Source organism: Theropithecus gelada, chromosome 19 (genome assembly GCF_003255815.1).
Source record: "Theropithecus gelada isolate Dixy chromosome 19, Tgel_1.0, whole genome shotgun sequence".
In the NCBI taxonomy this organism is placed as follows: Eukaryota; Metazoa; Chordata; class Mammalia; order Primates; family Cercopithecidae; genus Theropithecus; species Theropithecus gelada.
In genome coordinates, this window is record NC_037687.1 from 14,099,877 (window position 1) to 14,117,055 (window position 17,179).

Sequence of the window (17,179 nt, forward strand, 5' to 3'; positions counted from 1 at the left end):
TTTTTTTTTTTTTTTTTTTTTAGTAGAGACAGGGTTTCTCCATGTTGGTCAGGCTGGTCTCGAACTCCTGACTTCAGGTGACCCACCTACCTCGGCCTCCCAAAATGCTGGGATTATAGGCATGAGGCACCGTGCTTGGCCTGGTTTTGCAAATTCTTATCCCAGTCCCCCAGTGCTGTCCCCTAATTGTGTTGGCCTGAGGGAGGTGCCACTGGGCTGGCTGGGACCCTGGACCTCTCAGCTATGGTCAATAACAGTTGGTGACTGGACTGAGAGTAAGCAGGAAGTTGGGACGGTCCGTCTGCAGGAAGGGGGCCTCGTCTCTGAAGAAGTGGCTGTTCTGACCCTGAAGGGGAAGCCGGGGACAAGGGGTGGCTGAGAGAGTCTGGCTGTAGGGACATACGCAGATAGTCGCAAGGCTGGAGGTCTGTGGGAGCATGGACGCACTGCAGGGGCCTCGGGGAGCGTGCATACGTGTGTGAGCATGTGCACACGCATGAGCATGTGGGCTGTGCCCTCTCGGGCAGGTGGGAGTGTGTTTTGTATGGGTTCTAGAGTGAAACTCATAAGCACTTGTATGTGTTTGCAAATAAGTGCATATGTGGTGGGCATGGGAATGGGTACACTGTGAGCCCATTTTCCAGGCATACACCTGCAGGTGTAGAAGTGTGCACCTGTGTGTGGATCTTTGTTTCATCCACACACACAGGCATGGGAGTGTGCACACGTGTGAGCCTGTGTTGCAGGCACACACCTGCAGCCATAACAGTGTGCAAACGCAGGCCAGGCGCGGTAGTACACGCCCGTAATCCCAGCACTTTCGGAGGCCGAGGGGGGCGGATCACCTGAGGTCAGGAATTCGAGACCAGCCTGGCCAACATGGTGAAACCCTATCTCTACCAAAAATACAAAAATTAGCTGGGTGTGGCGGCACATGCCTGTAATCCCCGCTACTTGGGAGGCTGAGGCAAGATAATTGCTTGAACCCGGGAGGTGGAGGTTGCAGTGAGCCAAGATCGCACCACTGCACTCCAGCCTGGTCAACACAGGGAGACTCCATCTCAAAAAAAAAAAAAAAAAAGAAAAAGAAAGTGTGCAAACACTTGTGAGCCTGTGTTGTGTGCATATCCACATATGTATTTGAAAGTGTTTGCACACTCAAGTCAGCCTCCAGAGCCTGCATCCCCTCATGGATACACCATGAGTGTGTGAATGTACAAACTGCCTACACTTTGGACATTCTCTAGGGACAGGGAGCAAGGACTGTCCCTGGGTTTCATCTAGAGGAGTAGGCTTGGCCCCAGAGGTGGCTGAACGGAAGGTCCCTTAGATGCCCTGGAGTTGGCCCCATGCGAGGGGTGCTGGGAGTTGACAGGAAAGAGGAAGTGGCGGCCGAGAGGCCCTGGTGGGGCTGAGGTTCAGGAAGAGGGCGGAGCCCTCAGCCCGGACCCAGGATGGCGGAGGCCAGTACCCCCTCGGAGCAGGAGCTGGAGGTGGGGTCCAGGGTCCCTGTGGGGGCAGGCAGAAGGGGACCCCAAGTGGCATAGGCCAGTAGTCCTTCCCTGGGTACCTCTCTGTTTGGGAACAAGGAGAGGAGATGGGGCGCTGGCCTCAGAGTTCTCTGTTTGGAGGATGAGACTATCCAGGGCCCTTCGGGGCTCCCAGGTTGGGGAGAGACAGGAGGAAGGAGTCCAGGCTCTGCTCTTTAGGGTCCCAGTTGTTGAAGACAGGAGAAGAGCAGATGAGGGTCTTCAAGACCCCATAGTTTGGGGGTACAGCAGAGAGAAGACTTGGCCTGCCCTTGGGATGCCCTGGTTTTGGGGGTGTAGCCAAGGAAAGATGAGGCCTGTCCTCGGGTTGCCATAGTTTCAGGGTACAGGTGTGAGGGAAGATGGGGCCTGTCCTCAGGACCCTGTAGTTTTGGGGATACAGCAGAGAGAAGACAGGGCCTGCCCTTGGGCCCTTAGTTTTGGGGGGCAGCAGAGAAAAGAAGGAATCTTCCCTTGGGACCCTCTCGTTTGGGGGAGGCAGCAGAAGGGAGACAGATCTTATTCTTGAGACCCCCTTAATGTGGGGGACCCTGTGGTGGCGGGGGTGACAAGGCCCTGCTCTTGAGACCTCCCAGTTTGGGGAGGTCAGGAAGCAGTGGCAGGGTCTTGTCACCTTCCAGTTTTGAGAGTCAGAGGAGGTAGAGCAGGCCCTGTCTTGGGAGCCCCAATCCAGGGCAGAGGCTGGGCCAGGCTGGCTGCATGTGGTCTGCACCCAGAGTCCTCCTAACCCCACTGACCCTGCTGTGTCCCCCGCAGAGTGAGCCTCGCAGCTGGTCCCTGCTAGAGCAGCTGGGCCTGGCTGGGGCAGACCTGGCAGCCCCTGGGGTGCAGCAGCAGCTGGAGCTGGAGCGGGAGCGGCTGCGGCGGGAAATCCGCAAGGAGCTGAAGCTTAAGGAGGGTGCTGAGAACCTGCGGCGGGCCACCACCGACCTGGGCCACAGCCTGGGCCCCGTGGAGTTGCTGCTGCGGGGCTCCTCGCGCCGCCTCGACCTGCTGCACCAGCAGCTGCAGGAGCTGCACGCCCATGTGGTGCTGCCCGACCCGGTGGCCACCCATGGTGAGCTGGGATGCCTCTGGGGATGCGGGACTCCAGGCAGGGGCTCCACTGCTCACTGGCTCACCCATGGTCTCCAGAGCCAGGTTAACCCATCTCCACGGACCCCCAGGGAGACTCATGCCATGACCCACGCAGCCACCAACACCCAGAGAGGTGCATACAGCCATACCAGCACCCGGTAACACTCAAGACTGTGCACGCTGTCACATGAATACCTCTAGACACAGCCACGCCAACACCCAGGCAACATTCAAGGATGTGCACACACTCACACAAACACCTAAAAGAACAGCCACACCAACACCCAGGCACACCCAAGGGTGCACATACTGTCACACAAATACCTCCAGACACAGCCACACCAACACCCAGGCAACACTCAAGGGTGTGCACACTGTCACACGAATACCCAGAAACTCTCACAATTACATGGATGATGCCCAAAGACTGTTTATTTTTGTTTTTGTTTTGAGACAGGGTCTTGCCTTGTCACCCAGGCTAGAGTACAGTGGTGTGATCAAAGCTCACTACAGCCTCAATTTCCTGGGCTCAAACAATTCTCCTACCTCAGCCTTCCAAGTAGCTGGGACTATGGGCATATACCACCATGCCTGGCTGATTTAATTTCTGTTTTTTTTTTTTTTTTTTTTTTTGAGGGGGGGTCTGGCTCTGTCGCCCGGGCTGGAGTGCAGTGGCCGGATCTCAGCTCACTGCAAGCTCCGCCTCCCGGGTTCACGCCATTCTCCTGCCTCAGCCTCCCGAGTAGCTGGGACTACAGGCACCCGCCACCTCGCCCGGCTAGTTTTTTGTATTTTTTTAGTAGAGACGGGGTTTCACCATGTTAGCCAGGATGGTCTCGATCTCCTGACCTCGTGATCCACCCGTCTCGGCCTCCCAAAGTGCTGGGATTACAGGCTTGAGCCACCGCGCCCGGCGATTTAATTTCTTTCTTTCTTTTTTTCTTTTTGTAGAGACAGGATCTTGGTATGTTGCCAGGGCTTGGCTAGAACTCCTGGCTTCAAGTGATCCTCCTGCTTTGGCCTCCCAAATGCTGGGAATACAGGTGTGAGCCATTGCACCCAGATTGTTTTTTAATTTAAAAAATTTTTATTGGTTTTACATTTTTTTTTCTTTTTTTTTTTTTCTTTTTGAGACGGACTCTCGCTCTGTTGCCTAGGCTGGAGAGCAGTGGTGTGATCTCAGCTCACTGCAACCTCCACCTCCCAGGTTCAAGCGATTCTCCTGCCTCAGCCTCCTGAGTAGCTGGGACTACAGGCGTGTGCCCCCATGCCCGGCTAATGTTCGTATTTTTAGTAGAGATGGGGTTTCACCATGTTGGCCAGGCTGGTCTCAAACTCCTGACCTCAACTGATCCACCCACCTCAGGTGATCTGCCTCCCAAAATGCTGGGATTACAGTTGTGAGCCACCTCGCCCAGCAGTTTAAATTTTTTCTGCGGGGGGAGGGGGACGGACAGAGTTTCACTCTTGTCACCCAGGCTGAAGTGCAATAGCACGATCTCGGCTCACTGCAACCTCCACTTCCCAGGATCAGGTGTTTCTCCTGCCCCAGCCTCCCAATTAGCTGGGATTATAGGCATGAGCCACCACGCCTGGCTAATTTTTGTATTTTTAGTAGAGACGGGGTTTTGCCATGTTGGCCAGGGTGGTCTTTAACTCCTGACCTCAAGCAATCCGCCTGCCTCGGCCTCCCAAAGTGCTGGGATTATAGGCGTGAACCACTGCGCCCAGCCTCAGTCATTTCTGCACCCAGGGTCCCCTCGAGCATCACACCACTCTCCAGAGACTCACGCAGACACATGCATCCGGATGTGCCAACACCCGGAGACTCAGTCATACCAACCTGGGGATCTGAAGTCACAGTTGTAGCAACAGTCAGAGATGTACGCAGAGCATCTCCCAACACCCACGATCTCAGTCATCCTAACACATGGCGTCTCACAGAGTTACACTAACACCTAGGGAGACACACAGTCAGCCATGCCAACACCCTGCAGCTCACAGATGGCACCACTCCCACACCCACAGGCTCACACAAGCCACGTACGTAGTTACTAACGGGCCTCCCAGATGCAGTGGACCCAGCACCAAGGACACACTAAGACACCTGGGTGCTCGCCTGCACTCTTTCATCCTGAGTCCTGCCCCAGCCCCGAGGAGTTTCCCCGGGTGGGTGGGTGGGTAGACTGCTGGGCCCTGGTGTCCCTCTGCCTGCCTGCCTGCTGGCCCCCAGCTCCCCCTCCCCGTGCCTCAGGGGCAATGCCCAGGCTGGGCTGAGGATGAAGCCTCCCAGGCAGACCGAGGTGACCATGCGTGATGACTCTCTCCCACCTGTGACCTGTAGATGGCCCCCAGTCCCCCGGTGCGGGCGGCCCCACCTGCTCGGCCACCAACCTGAGCCGTGTGGCGGGCCTGGAGAAGCAGTTGGCCATTGAGCTGAAGGTGAAGCAGGGGGCGGAGAACATGATCCAGACCTATAGCAATGGCAGCACCAAGGTGAGGCAGCACACGCACACACGCCGTGTGCACACACCACACCTGTGCACGTACAGTCCGCCCACATGTGCACACCCACCCGCATGTGTACACATCTGTCCCCGTGTGCACACGCCCATCGAGTGTGCACCCACACCTGTGCATGCACACCCCACATGTGCACACCCACCCGCATGTGTACACACCTGTCTGCATGTGCACACACCCACTCGAGTGTGCACCCATGCCTGTACGTGCACACACTGGCATGTACCCCCACATCTGTACATGCACACACCTACCTGCATGCATGCACGCTCACCCACATGTACACACACATATACACCCACCACATGTGCACACACCTGCATGTGTACACACCCTTGAACGTGCACACACAGCTGCACGTGCATGCACACTTGCACACAACCACATGTGCATATACCAGCATGTGTAGATACACCCCCATGTGCACACACACCTGCGTATGCACACACACCTGCCTGTGCACCCACATCTGCATACACATTTGCAGTGCACACGCACATGTACCCACCCACATGTACACACTCACCCACCCGTGTATCTGCACACACACTGCACATGTATACAGCTGTATACATGCACAGGTGTGAGCAGATCACAGGCTGGGGGCATAGGGTGTAGCCTACAGCTGTCCCCATGGGAGGCTGGGAGCCTTTGGATTGGGGACACACTGGCTGATGGGTGTAACTTGGTGTCAGGACTAAGGCACAGGCAGCTCATGGGGGCATATGAGAAGCATGACTATGGGCGTTGTCAGACAGACATGTGGCAGATTGTCTCCCCTCCTCCCATGGTCTCCTGCAGAGCCTCAGGCCCATCCACAGTCAGGGCAACATGCAGCCTCTCACTGCTGATGGTGTCTCCTGTTACAAGCACACACAGTCATGTCAATACCTTGACACACACACACCATCATAACATCTAGACACACACACACACACACACATGCTGTTATAACATCTAGAGACACATACACACATGCTGTCATAACATCTAGACACACACACACACATGCTGTCATAACATCTAGAGACACATACACACATGCTGTCATAACATCTAGACACACAGCGGTAACAACATCTAACAACACATGGATGTTGCCACATCTGGACACACACACACACTTATATCATACCCAGAGACTGGTGCACACGGACACACAGACACACACATATCCCCCATCCTGCCAGTCAGTCCCAGGAGCACCATCAACAGGTCTCCATCAACACCCAGAAATTCTGATACCACAAGCACAGGCCGACCTACAGCTAGAGGATTAACGTCCAGACCCACAGGCTGGCGTGCGCCTGTCCTTCCACGTGAGTGTCACATGGGAGGACAGACTGCATGGATTTTTTTAATGACACGATTTTATTTATTTTTTTGAGACAGAGTCTCACTCTGTCACCCAGGATGGAGTGCAGTGGCATGCTCTCGGCTCACTACAACCTCCGCCTCCTGGGTTCAAGCGATTCTCATGCCTCAGCATCCCAAGTACCTGGGATTACAGGCACGTGCCACCACACCCCACTAATTTTTGTATTTTTAGTAGAGATGGGGTTTTACCATATTGGCCAGGCGAGTCTCGAACTCCTGACCTCAGGTGATCTGCCCACCTCGGCCTCCCAAAGTGCTGGGATTACAGATGTGAGCCACCTTGCCTGGCCTAACATTATTTTATTTATTTAATTTATTTTTTATTTTTATTGAGATAGGGGTCTGTGTTGCCCAGGCTGGACTCGAACTCCTGGGCTCAAGCATTCCTCCTGCCTTGGCCTCCCAAAGTGCTGGGATGACGGACGTGAGCCACTGCGCCCCATTTATCAATTGATGGACATTTGGTTGTTTTCACCTTTTTAGCAATTGTGAATAGTTTTGCTATGAACACCCGTGTACAAGTATTTGAACACCATTCTATGAAAATTTAAAACCTAGAACAACTGTATATCTTTTTACGTGTATCTGAGCATTATACACAAAAAGAATAAGAGTTTCTCACCCCCTAAGAATTTTTGCCCCCTCAGGGGTGATACTGACCCGATGAAAATGAATAGAGTAGGCCAGGTGCGGGTCCCAGCACTTTGGGAGGCTGAGGCGGGCGGATCACTTGAAGTCAGGAGTTCAAGACCAGCGTGGCCAACATGGCGAAACCCCAACTCTACTGAAAAAAAACAAAAACTAGTCAGGCGTGGTGGCACATGCCTGTAATCCCAGCTACTCGGAAGGGTGAGGCAGGAGAACCGCTTGAACCTGGGAGGCAGAGGTTGCAGTGAGCTGAGATCACGCCACTACACTCCAGCCTGGGTGACAGAACGAGACTTTGTCTCAAAAAAAAAAAAAAAAAAAAGGCTGGGCGTGGTGGCAGGTGCCTGTAATCCCAGCTACTCAGGAGGCTGAGGCAAAAGAATCGTCTGAACCCAGCAGGTGGACGCTGCAGTGAGCCGAGATTGTGCCACTGCACTCCAGCCTGGGCAACAGAGCGAGACCCCGTCTCAACCAATCAATCAATCAATAAAACAAATTGCAGCTGAGAGAGGTTGAATGGCTTGCTGGAGGTCACACAGATGTTGAGTGACAGAGCCAGGATTCAAACCCCATTTACTATATCATCCCACTGTATCCAGGAATGCATGGAAGTGCATTCATTTACTTATTTATTTATTTTGAGACAGGGTCTCACTCTGTTGCCCAGGCTGGAGGGCAGTGATGCAATCTCAGCTTAATGTTGCCTTTAGCTCCTGGGCTTGAGTGATCTTCCTGCCTCAGCCCCCTGAGTAGCTGGGACCACAGGTGCACACCACCACGCCCAGCTAATTTTTGCATTGTTTTTGTGGAGACAAGGTCTTGCCATGTTGCCCAGGCTGGTCTTTAACTCCTGGGCTCAGCAGTCCACCCACCTTAGCCTCCCAAAGTGCTGGGATTACAGGCATGAGCCACCGTGCCTGACCTGCAAATGCGTGTTGTTACATCCACATGTGAACACTGCCACAGTCACCTGGGACCTGCATGGTGTGGCCAGACCCCAACCACCTAGCCTTCCTCTCTCAGACTGTCTCTGCCTCCAGGACCGGAAGCTGCTGCTGACAGCCCAGCAGATGTTGCAGGACAGTAAGACCAAGATTGACATCATCCGCATGCAACTCCGCCGGGCGCTGCAGGCAGGCCAGCTGGAAAACCAGGCAGCCCCGGATGAGACCCAAGGTGAGTCCCTTGCTTCCAGACAGCTTAGCCCGCATCTTGCCTTGCAGGGTTCAGCCTCCAGCTCCATAATGAGTCCCTTTCTGGGGCAGGGAGGTGGATCCTGTGACCCACTGTGAGACTTCAACACATTCCTGACCCTCTCTGGGCCAGAGCTTCCCATTTTGTCCCATGCAGAGTTTGGATTACATCAGGGGTTGGTAAATTACCACCTTCAGACCAAATCTATCCATTGTCTTTTTTTTTTTTTTTTTTTTTTTTGGTCAATCCATTGTCTTTTTTTGTTTTTTGTCAATAAAGTTTTATTGGTACCCATCCACACCCATTTATTTACTATGTTTTTGACTGCCTATTCTGAATAATGACCCTGGCACTTGGTCACAGAGAGTCACACTCACAGTCACACTGTGTCCACATGTGTCATTCACTTGGACACCAATAACACAGACACAGTTCCAAGGAAGTTGATAGTCACAGGCATGTTGCCTTATAAACACAGTCTCAGCTGGGTGCAGTGGCTCACGCCTGTAATCCCAACACTTTGGAAACCGAGGTGGGCGGATCATTTGAAGTCAGGAGTTCGAGATCAGCGGCCAACATGATGAAACCCTGTCTCTACTAAAAATGCAGAAATCGGCTGGGCATGGTGGCATGCACCCGTAGTCCCAGCTACTCAGGAGGCTGAGGCAGGAGAATCACTTGAACCCGGGAGGCAGAGGTTGCAGTAAGCCGAGATCGCCCCACTGCACTCCAGCCTGGGCAACAGACACACAAAACACACACACACAAAAACACACAGTCTCACTGTCACCCCTAGACCTGCTGCCACAAGGCGCTTAATCAGTCACTGGGACTTTTAGGAATAAAGTCATCCAGTCACCCATCCCTGTGACAATACCCAGAGACAAAGGAATGTGTGATCCTACCATCACACATAGTCACTGCGCAATCCATGCGGGTATCCACAGTGCAGGCACACAATCACGTGCACCATTGCACTGACATACACCTCAGGCCACACTTTTTTTTTTTTTTTTTGAGACGGAGTCTCGCTCTGTCACCTAGGCTGGAGTGCAGTGGCACGATCTCGGCTCACTGCAAACTCTGCCTCCCGGGTTCATACCATTCTCCTGCCTCAGCCTCCCAAGTAGCTGGGATTGTAGGCGCCCGCCACCACACCCGGCTAATTTTTCTTTCTTTTTTTCTTTTGAGACGGAGTCTTGCTCTGTCGCCCAGGCTGGATGCAGTGGTGCAATCTCGGCTCACTACAAGCTCCGCCTCCCGGGTTCATGCCATTCTCCTACCTCAGTCTTCCAAGTAGCTGGGACTACAGGCGCCCGCCACCACGCCTGGCTAATTTTTTTTTTTTTTTTTTTTTTGAGACGGAGTCGCGCTCTGTCGCCCAGGCTGGAGTGCAGTGGCCGGATCTCAGCTCACTGCAAGCTCCGCCTCCCGGGTTCACGCCATTCTCCTGCCTCAGCCTCCCGAGTAGCTGGGACTACAGGCGCCCGCCACCTCGCCCGGCTAGTTTTTTTTTGTATTTTTAGTAGAGACGGGGTTTCACCATGTTAGCCAGGATGGTCTCGATCTCCTGACCTTGTGATCCGCCCGTCTCGGCCTCCCAAAGTGCTGGGATTGCAGGCTTGAGCCACCGTGCCCGGCAAATTTTTTTGTGTTTTTAGTAGAGATGGTGTTTCACCATGTTAGCTAGGATGGTCTCAATCTCCTGACCTCATGATCTGCCCACCTCAGCCTCCCAAAGTGCTGGGATTACAGGCTTGAGCCACCACACCCGGCCAATTTTTTGTATTTTTAGTAGAGACGGGGTTTCACTGTGTTAGCCAGGATGGTCTCGATCTCCTGACCTCGTGATCTGCCTGCCTCAGCCTCCCAAAGTGCTGGGATTACAGGCGTGAGCCACCGCACCCGGCCGATACACTTTTTTTGTTTAGACAGGGTCTCGCTCTGTTGCCCAGGCTGGAATGCAGTGGTGTGATCATAACTCACTGCGGGCTTGACCTTCTGGGCTCAAGCAATCCTGCTAGGTAGCTGGGACCATAGGCATGTGCCATCACACCCAGCTTATTAAAATATATATATATATTTTGTAGAGACTAGGTCTTGCTGTGTCGTCCAGGCTGGTTTCAAACTCCTGGCCTCAAGTGATCCTCCTGCCTTACCCTCCCAAAGTGTTGAGATGATAGGCGTGAGCCACTGTGCCTGGCCTGTGTCCCTTTTCTTGACCTTGTGCTTTGGCATACATGCATTTGTGTCTGTAACTGTGTTTCTCTGCCCCTATAATTGTGTCCCTGTGCCCAAGATGACAGGGCCGTGTCTATGTAACAGAATCTGACTCATGACAGTGTCTCTATGTGGCAGGGTGACTGCATCTTTGTGACAGAGTATGTGTTCCTCTGCCTGCAGGTGATAGTGTGCCTATGCTGGTGACAAAGTGGTAATGCCATGTGTCCCTGTGGGCGATCGTGTGACAGTGTCAGTGTGACAGTGCCTGTCTTAACTCGGGCTGCCATAACAAAGTCCCATAGGCTGAGTGGCTTAAACAACAGACATTTATTTTTTTCACAGTTCCGGAGACTGGCAGTCCCAGATCAGGTTACTAGCGTGGTCGGTTCCTGGTGAGGGCGCCCTTCCTGGCTTACAGACAGCTCCCTTCTTACTGCACCCTCACAGGGAGAGACAGCCTTAGTGCCTCTTCCTCTTCTTATTTTTCATTTTTAGTTTTTTGAGACAGGGTCTTGGTCTGTCACCCAGGCTGGAGTGCAGTGGTGTGATCACAGCTCACTGCAGCCTCGACTTTCTGGGCTCAAGTGATCCTCCTGGTTCAGCCTCCAGAATAGCTGGGACTACAGGCACACGCCACTACGCCTGGCTAATTTATTTTTTATTTTTAGTAGAGACAAGCTCTCTCTATGGTGCCCAGGCTGGTATCAAACTCCTGGCCTCAGGTGATCCTCCTGCCTCAGCCTCCCAAAGTGCTGCGGTTACAGGCATGGACCACTGCACCCAGCCTCTTCCTCCTCCGATAAGGGCACTAATCCCATCATGATAGCCCTCCCTCCATGACCTCCTCTAACCCTAATTACCTCTCAAAGGCCCCTTCTCCAAGTGCCATCCCACTGGGAATTAGGGGTTCAACATAGGAATTTGGTAGGAGACAAACATTGAGTCTCTTAACAGTGTCTTTGTGACTGACAGCATCTGTGTGAGTGTAGTCGTATGTCTGTGGTTGTCCAGATGCCCATGAGTGTCACCGTACCTGGTTGACTGTGTAGCCTGGTGACTGTTCATTGGGGAATGAGGTGTGGCAACATGGGTATGACAGTATGATTTTTTTTTTTTTTTAATAACATGGAGTCTCACTCTGTCACCCAGGCAGGAGAGCAATGGTGCAATCTCGGCTCACTGCAACCCCCGCCTCCTGGGTTCAAGTGATTCTCCTGCCTCAGCCTCCTGAGGAGCTGGGGTTACAGGCCTGCGTCACCATGCCCAGCTAATTTTTGTATTTTTAGTAGAGACAGGGTTTCACCATGTTGGCCAGGCTGGTCTCAAACTCCTGACCTCAAGTGATCCACCCGCCTCGGCCTCCCAAAGTGCTGGGATTACAGGTCTGAGCCACCGTGCTTGGCCTATGATTTATGTGTTCTTGTCTCTTTGGGTGACAGCCCCTGGGTGACAGTGTCTAAATCTAGATAATGTGGCTGTCCCTGAGGGCCACAGTGTGCCTGCATCTGTCCCTGTGCAAATCCCTGGAGGTGAAGAGGGACCGTGACAATGTGTGTGTCGGTCAGCCTGGGGTGACAGTGTGCCTGTGTGTCATTGCTCAGACTGTCCCCCGTAACAGGGTAACTTTTTCCCTAAGACTGGCCCTGTGAGTGATGGTGTTTGGATAAAAGAGTCTGGGTGGAAGTGTGGCTGCCTGCAGGTGACAGTGCGACAGTGTCACTGTGCCTGCCCCTTGGGTGAAGAGTGATGCGTCTTCATGATGGTTTGTCTGCGGCCCGTGTCTGTTGCTGCGAATGGCTGTGTGTCTGGGACTAGGTTGGTGGGGCGCTGCACGCTAGCCTTACTGCCCTGTACTCCACACTCACAGGGAGTCCTGACCTGGGGGCCGTGGAGCTGCGCATCGAAGAGCTGCGGCACCACTTCCGAGTGGAGCACGCGGTGGCCGAGGGTGCCAAGAACGTACTGCGCCTGCTCAGCGCTGCCAAGGCCCCGGACCGCAAGGCAGTCAGCGAGGTGAGGGGCGGAGCTTTCATTAGAGCCGGGGCTTTAGCAGGGGGCGGTGCTTCAGCCATCGGCGGGGATGTCTCCAGGAACGGCCCTGGTTTGAGGGGTGGAGCCTTAAAGGGTATGTGACCTTTATATGGGGTGGGGCCTCAGCCGGGGTAGACTGCTGTGAGAAGCGGGGCATCAGCCAGGAACAGTGCCACTGTGAGGGGCGGGGTCTCTGCAGGGGGTGGGGCCTAGTTTTCCCAGAGGTGGGACCAAATTGGTTTGAGGTTTAGCCCTCTAGGGAGGAATTCAGTGCGAGACTCAGTCTGAGGACGGGCCATAGGGCTGCACTTGGGGAGGGGCAAGCCTGGTCCCGTCCCCAGCCCCACACTTCCCACCACAGGCCCAGGAGAAATTGACAGAATCCAACCAGAAGCTGGGGCTGCTGCGGGAGGCTCTGGAGCGGAGGCTGGGGGAGCTGCCCGCCGACCACCCCAAGGGGCGGCTGCTGCGAGAAGAGCTCGCTGCAGCCTCGTCCGCCGCCTTTAGCGCCCGCCTGGCCGGGCCCTTTCCCGCCACGCACTACAGCACCCTGTGCAAGCCCGCGCCGCTCACAGGTGGGCCTGAGACCTGCCCCACTCCTGCAGCCCTGGGCCTCTGACTGCTCTGATTTCCCCATTCCTGTGACCCCCGACTTGGATCTCCACCCTCCCCAACCCTGGACTCCCATCCCATTGTCTCCTCCCCTCTCCAGTAGACAGCCCGTTGCACTCTGGACTTCTCACCCTACCTTGCCCTCTGATTCTGAGCTCTTGCCTCCTCCCCACCTCTCAGTTTCTCCATCTCTCTTCACCTGGCCCAGTATTTTTCCCCCAGCCCCTGTCCCCCAGCCCCACCTCAGCCTCACAACGCTCAGCCCTGAGCCTCCTATCCCCCTGCTGCAGACCAGCCAGCCCCACCTTCCACAGACCCCTCAGCCATCTACCCCTCCAGACCAGCCCCACCGTAGACCCCTAGCCCATCTCAGGCCTCAGGTCGTCCACCGAGTCCTCCCCTAGAACCCCTAGTCCTACCCTGTTCCTGCTTGCCTGAGCCCCGGCCTGCACCCTGAACCTCCCTTCTGCCCCTAAACTTCCGCATCGGAGCCCGTCCCGGAAGGACTGCTTGTCTCATGTTCTCCTATTCCAGCACGGACATCCTGGCCTCAGGCTCTGTGCTCCACCCTGGTTGTCCCTCACTGGCTCCCACTTGTACCATGGCTGCGTCTCGATGTGTCCCCTCCCCGCTGTGGTCCCCTCCACTCAGGCTGCCCCAGAAGTGGCCCCCTGCTGAGCTTTCCCCTTCTGCAGGGACCCTGGAGGTACGCGTGGTGGGCTGCAGAGACCTCCCAGAGACCATCCCCTGGAACCCTACGCCCTCAGGGGGTGGACCTGGGACCCCAGACAGCCGCCCCCCATTCCTGAGCCGCCCAGCCCGGGGCCTTTACAGCCGAAGCGGAAGCCTCAGTGGCCGGAGCAGCCTCAAAGCAGACGCTGAGAACACCAGTGAGTGGGCATCGCGGGCCCTGAGAAATGGGGTGGCATGGGGGACCCGGAATGCCCCATATTTGTAAACCTTTAAACAATAGGCCAAGGGTCGGGTGTGGTGGCTCACGCATGTAATCCCAGCACTTTGGGAAGCCAAGGCAGGCGGATCACTTGTGATCAGGAATTTGAGACCAGCCTGGCCAACATAGTGCAATGCAGTCACTACTTAAAAATACAACTTAGCTGGGCATGCTGGTGCACACCTGTAATCCCAGCTACTTGTGAGGCTGAGGCAGGAGAATTACTTGAACCCGGGATGTGGAAGTTGCCGTGAGCCATGATTGCGCCATTGTCCTCCAGCCTGGGTGACACAGTGAGACTCTGTCTCAAAAGAAAACAAAAACAACAAAAACAAACAAACAGGCCAGGTGCAGCAGCTCATGCCTGTAATCCCAGCACTTTGGGAGGCTGAGACAGGAGGATCACTTGAGGCCAGGAGTTTGAGACCAGCCTGGGCAACATAGCAAGACCCTGTCTCTACAAAAAATAAAATGTAAAAATTAGCCAGATGTGGTGGCCCACACCTGTAGTCCTAGCTATTCTAGAGGTGGGAGGATCACTTGAGCCCAGGAGCTCCAGGCTGCAGTGAGCTGTCATTGAGCCATTTCACTCCAGCCTAGATGACAGAGAGACCCTGTCTCTAAATTTAAAAAAAAAAAAAATCAAGGTTATTTAGATTAAAAAAAAAAAAAAAGGGCCGGGCGTGGTGGCTCACGCCTGTAATCCCAGCACTCGGGGAGGCTGAGGCGGGTGGATCATGAGGTCAGGAGTTCAAGGCCAGCCTGGCCAGTGTGGTGAAACCCCGTCTCTACTAAAAATACAAAAAAATTAACCAGGCATGGTGGTGGGTGCCTGTAATCCCAGCTACTCGGGAGGCTGAGGCAGAGAATTGCTTGAACCCAGGAGGCGGAGGTTGCAGTGAGCCGAGATCACGCCACCATACTCCAGCCTGTGCGACAGAGCAAGACTCCATCTCAAAAAAAAAAAAATAAATAAATAAATAAATAAAATTTAAAAAAGGAAAAACCAAACAAGAAACCAATATATCATACTTATTAGAATGACTATTTTACAAACCCAACAAAACAAACAGAAAATAACAACTGTGTTAGGATGTGGAGAGAAATCAGAACCTTTGTGCACTGTTAGTGGGAATGTAAAATGGCGCAGCCCTATGGAAAATATAGTGGCATGGCCGGGCGTGGTGGCTCACACCTGTCATCCCAGCACTTTGGGAGGCTGAGCGGGGGCAGATTACATGAGGTCAGGAGTTCGAGACCAGCCTGGCCATCCTGGCAAAACCCCTTCTCTACTAAAAATACAAAAATTAGCTGGGCATGGTGGTTTGTGTCTGTAATCCCAGCTACTCAGAAGGCTGAGGCAGGAGAATCGTTTGAACCCAGGAGGCAGAAGTTGCAGTGAGCCAAGATCGAGCCACTGCACTTCAGCCTGGGCGACAGAGCAAGACTGTCTGAAAGAAAGAGAGAGAGAGAGAGAGAGAAATATTGGCAGTTCCTGAAACGATTAAAAACAGAGTCAGCAGGCCAGGCACAATGGCTCACGCCTGTAATCCCAGCACTGTGGGAGGTCAAGGTGGGTGGATCACCTGAGGTCAGGAGTTCAAGACCAACCTGGCCATCATGGTGAAACCTCATTTCTACTAAAAATAAAAAGTTAACTGGGCGTGGTGGTGGTGTGCGCCTGTAGTCCCAGCTACTCTGGAGGCTGAGGCAGGAGAATTGCTTGAATCCAGGAGGCAGAGGTTGGAGTGAGCAGAGATCATGCCACTGTACTCCAGCCTGGGTGACAGAATGAGACTCTGTCTCAAAAAAAAAAAAGAAAAAAAAACAACAACCAAGAATAACCATATGATCCAAAGCTACTTCTGGGCATATCCCCAAAAGAATTAAAAACAGGGCCTCGGACGTTCCATAATGTATACATATTTCAAAACAACATGTTGTACATGATAAATATATAATTTTTGTCAGTTTTAAAAATAGTGATAGAAAAATATTTTTTAAAAAAAGGGTCTCAGAGATATTTGTATACCTGTGTTCACAGCAGCACTATGAAAGCCAAAAATGGAAGCAACCCGGTGTCCACCAGTAGATGAATGGATAAACAAAACGGGGGCCGGCCGTACAATGGAACATTACTCCGATTTAAAAAGGAAAGAAATCCTGCCAGGCGCAGTGGCTCCTGCCTGTAATCCCAGCACTTTGGGAGGCGAGGCAGGTGGATCACTTGAGCTCAGGAGTGCGAGACCAGCCTGGGCAACATGGTGAAACCCCGTCTCTATTAAAAATACAAAAATTAGCCAGGCGTGGTGGTGCACGCCTGTAATCCCAGCTACTAGGGAGGAAAATCGCTTGAGCCCAGGAGGCGGAGGTTGCAGTGAGCCAAGATCATGCCACTGCACTCCAACCTGGGTGACAGAGTGAGACTCTGTCTCAAAAAAAAAAAAAAAAAAAAAAAGGAAAGAAATCCTGTCTCATCCTGCAACATGGATGAACCTTGAGGACGTTAGTCTAAGTGAAATAAGCCAGTCCCCAAAAGACAAATATTGTATGATTCCAGTTATATGAGGTTCCTAGAGTAGTCAGATTCATAGAGACAGAAAGCAGAATGATGGATGCCGGGCAGTAGAGGGAGGGGAATGGGGAGTTTATTCTTTAATGTGGACAGAGTTTGAGTTTTGTAAGCTGAAAGTTCTGGAGATGGATGGTGGTAATGGTTGCACAGCAACGTGAATGTACTTTATGCCACCGAACTGGACGCTTAAAAATGATTATGGGCCGGGCGCGGTGGCTCAAGCCTGTAATCCCAGCACTTTGGGAGGCCGAGACGGGCGGATCACGAGGTCAGGAGATCGAGACCATCCTGGCTAACACGGTGAAACCCCGTCTCTACTAAAAAAAAAAAATACAAAAAACTAGCCGGGCGAGGTGGCGGGCGCCTGTTGTCCCAGCTACTCGGGAGGCTGAGGCAGGAGAATGGCGGGAACCCGGG

General features: G+C 53.4%; 1 protein-coding gene across 1 annotated transcript in view; it reads left to right on the forward strand.

The window, feature by feature from the left end:
* The first annotated feature begins 1,429 nt into the window (after positions 1-1,429).
* Positions 1,430-17,179, forward strand: part of PKN1 (protein kinase N1) — a 32,383-nt gene continuing 16,633 nt past the window's right edge. Inside the window, exons 1-7 of the mRNA XM_025367947.1 lie at positions 1,430-1,493; positions 2,307-2,607; positions 4,972-5,123; positions 8,216-8,351; positions 12,460-12,605; positions 12,985-13,198; positions 13,931-14,125. Of these exons, the coding sequence (XP_025223732.1) occupies positions 1,455-1,493; positions 2,307-2,607; positions 4,972-5,123; positions 8,216-8,351; positions 12,460-12,605; positions 12,985-13,198; positions 13,931-14,125 (1,183 nt within the window). The 5' untranslated portion in view covers positions 1,430-1,454. The remainder of the gene's footprint in view (positions 1,494-2,306; positions 2,608-4,971; positions 5,124-8,215; positions 8,352-12,459; positions 12,606-12,984; positions 13,199-13,930; positions 14,126-17,179) is intronic.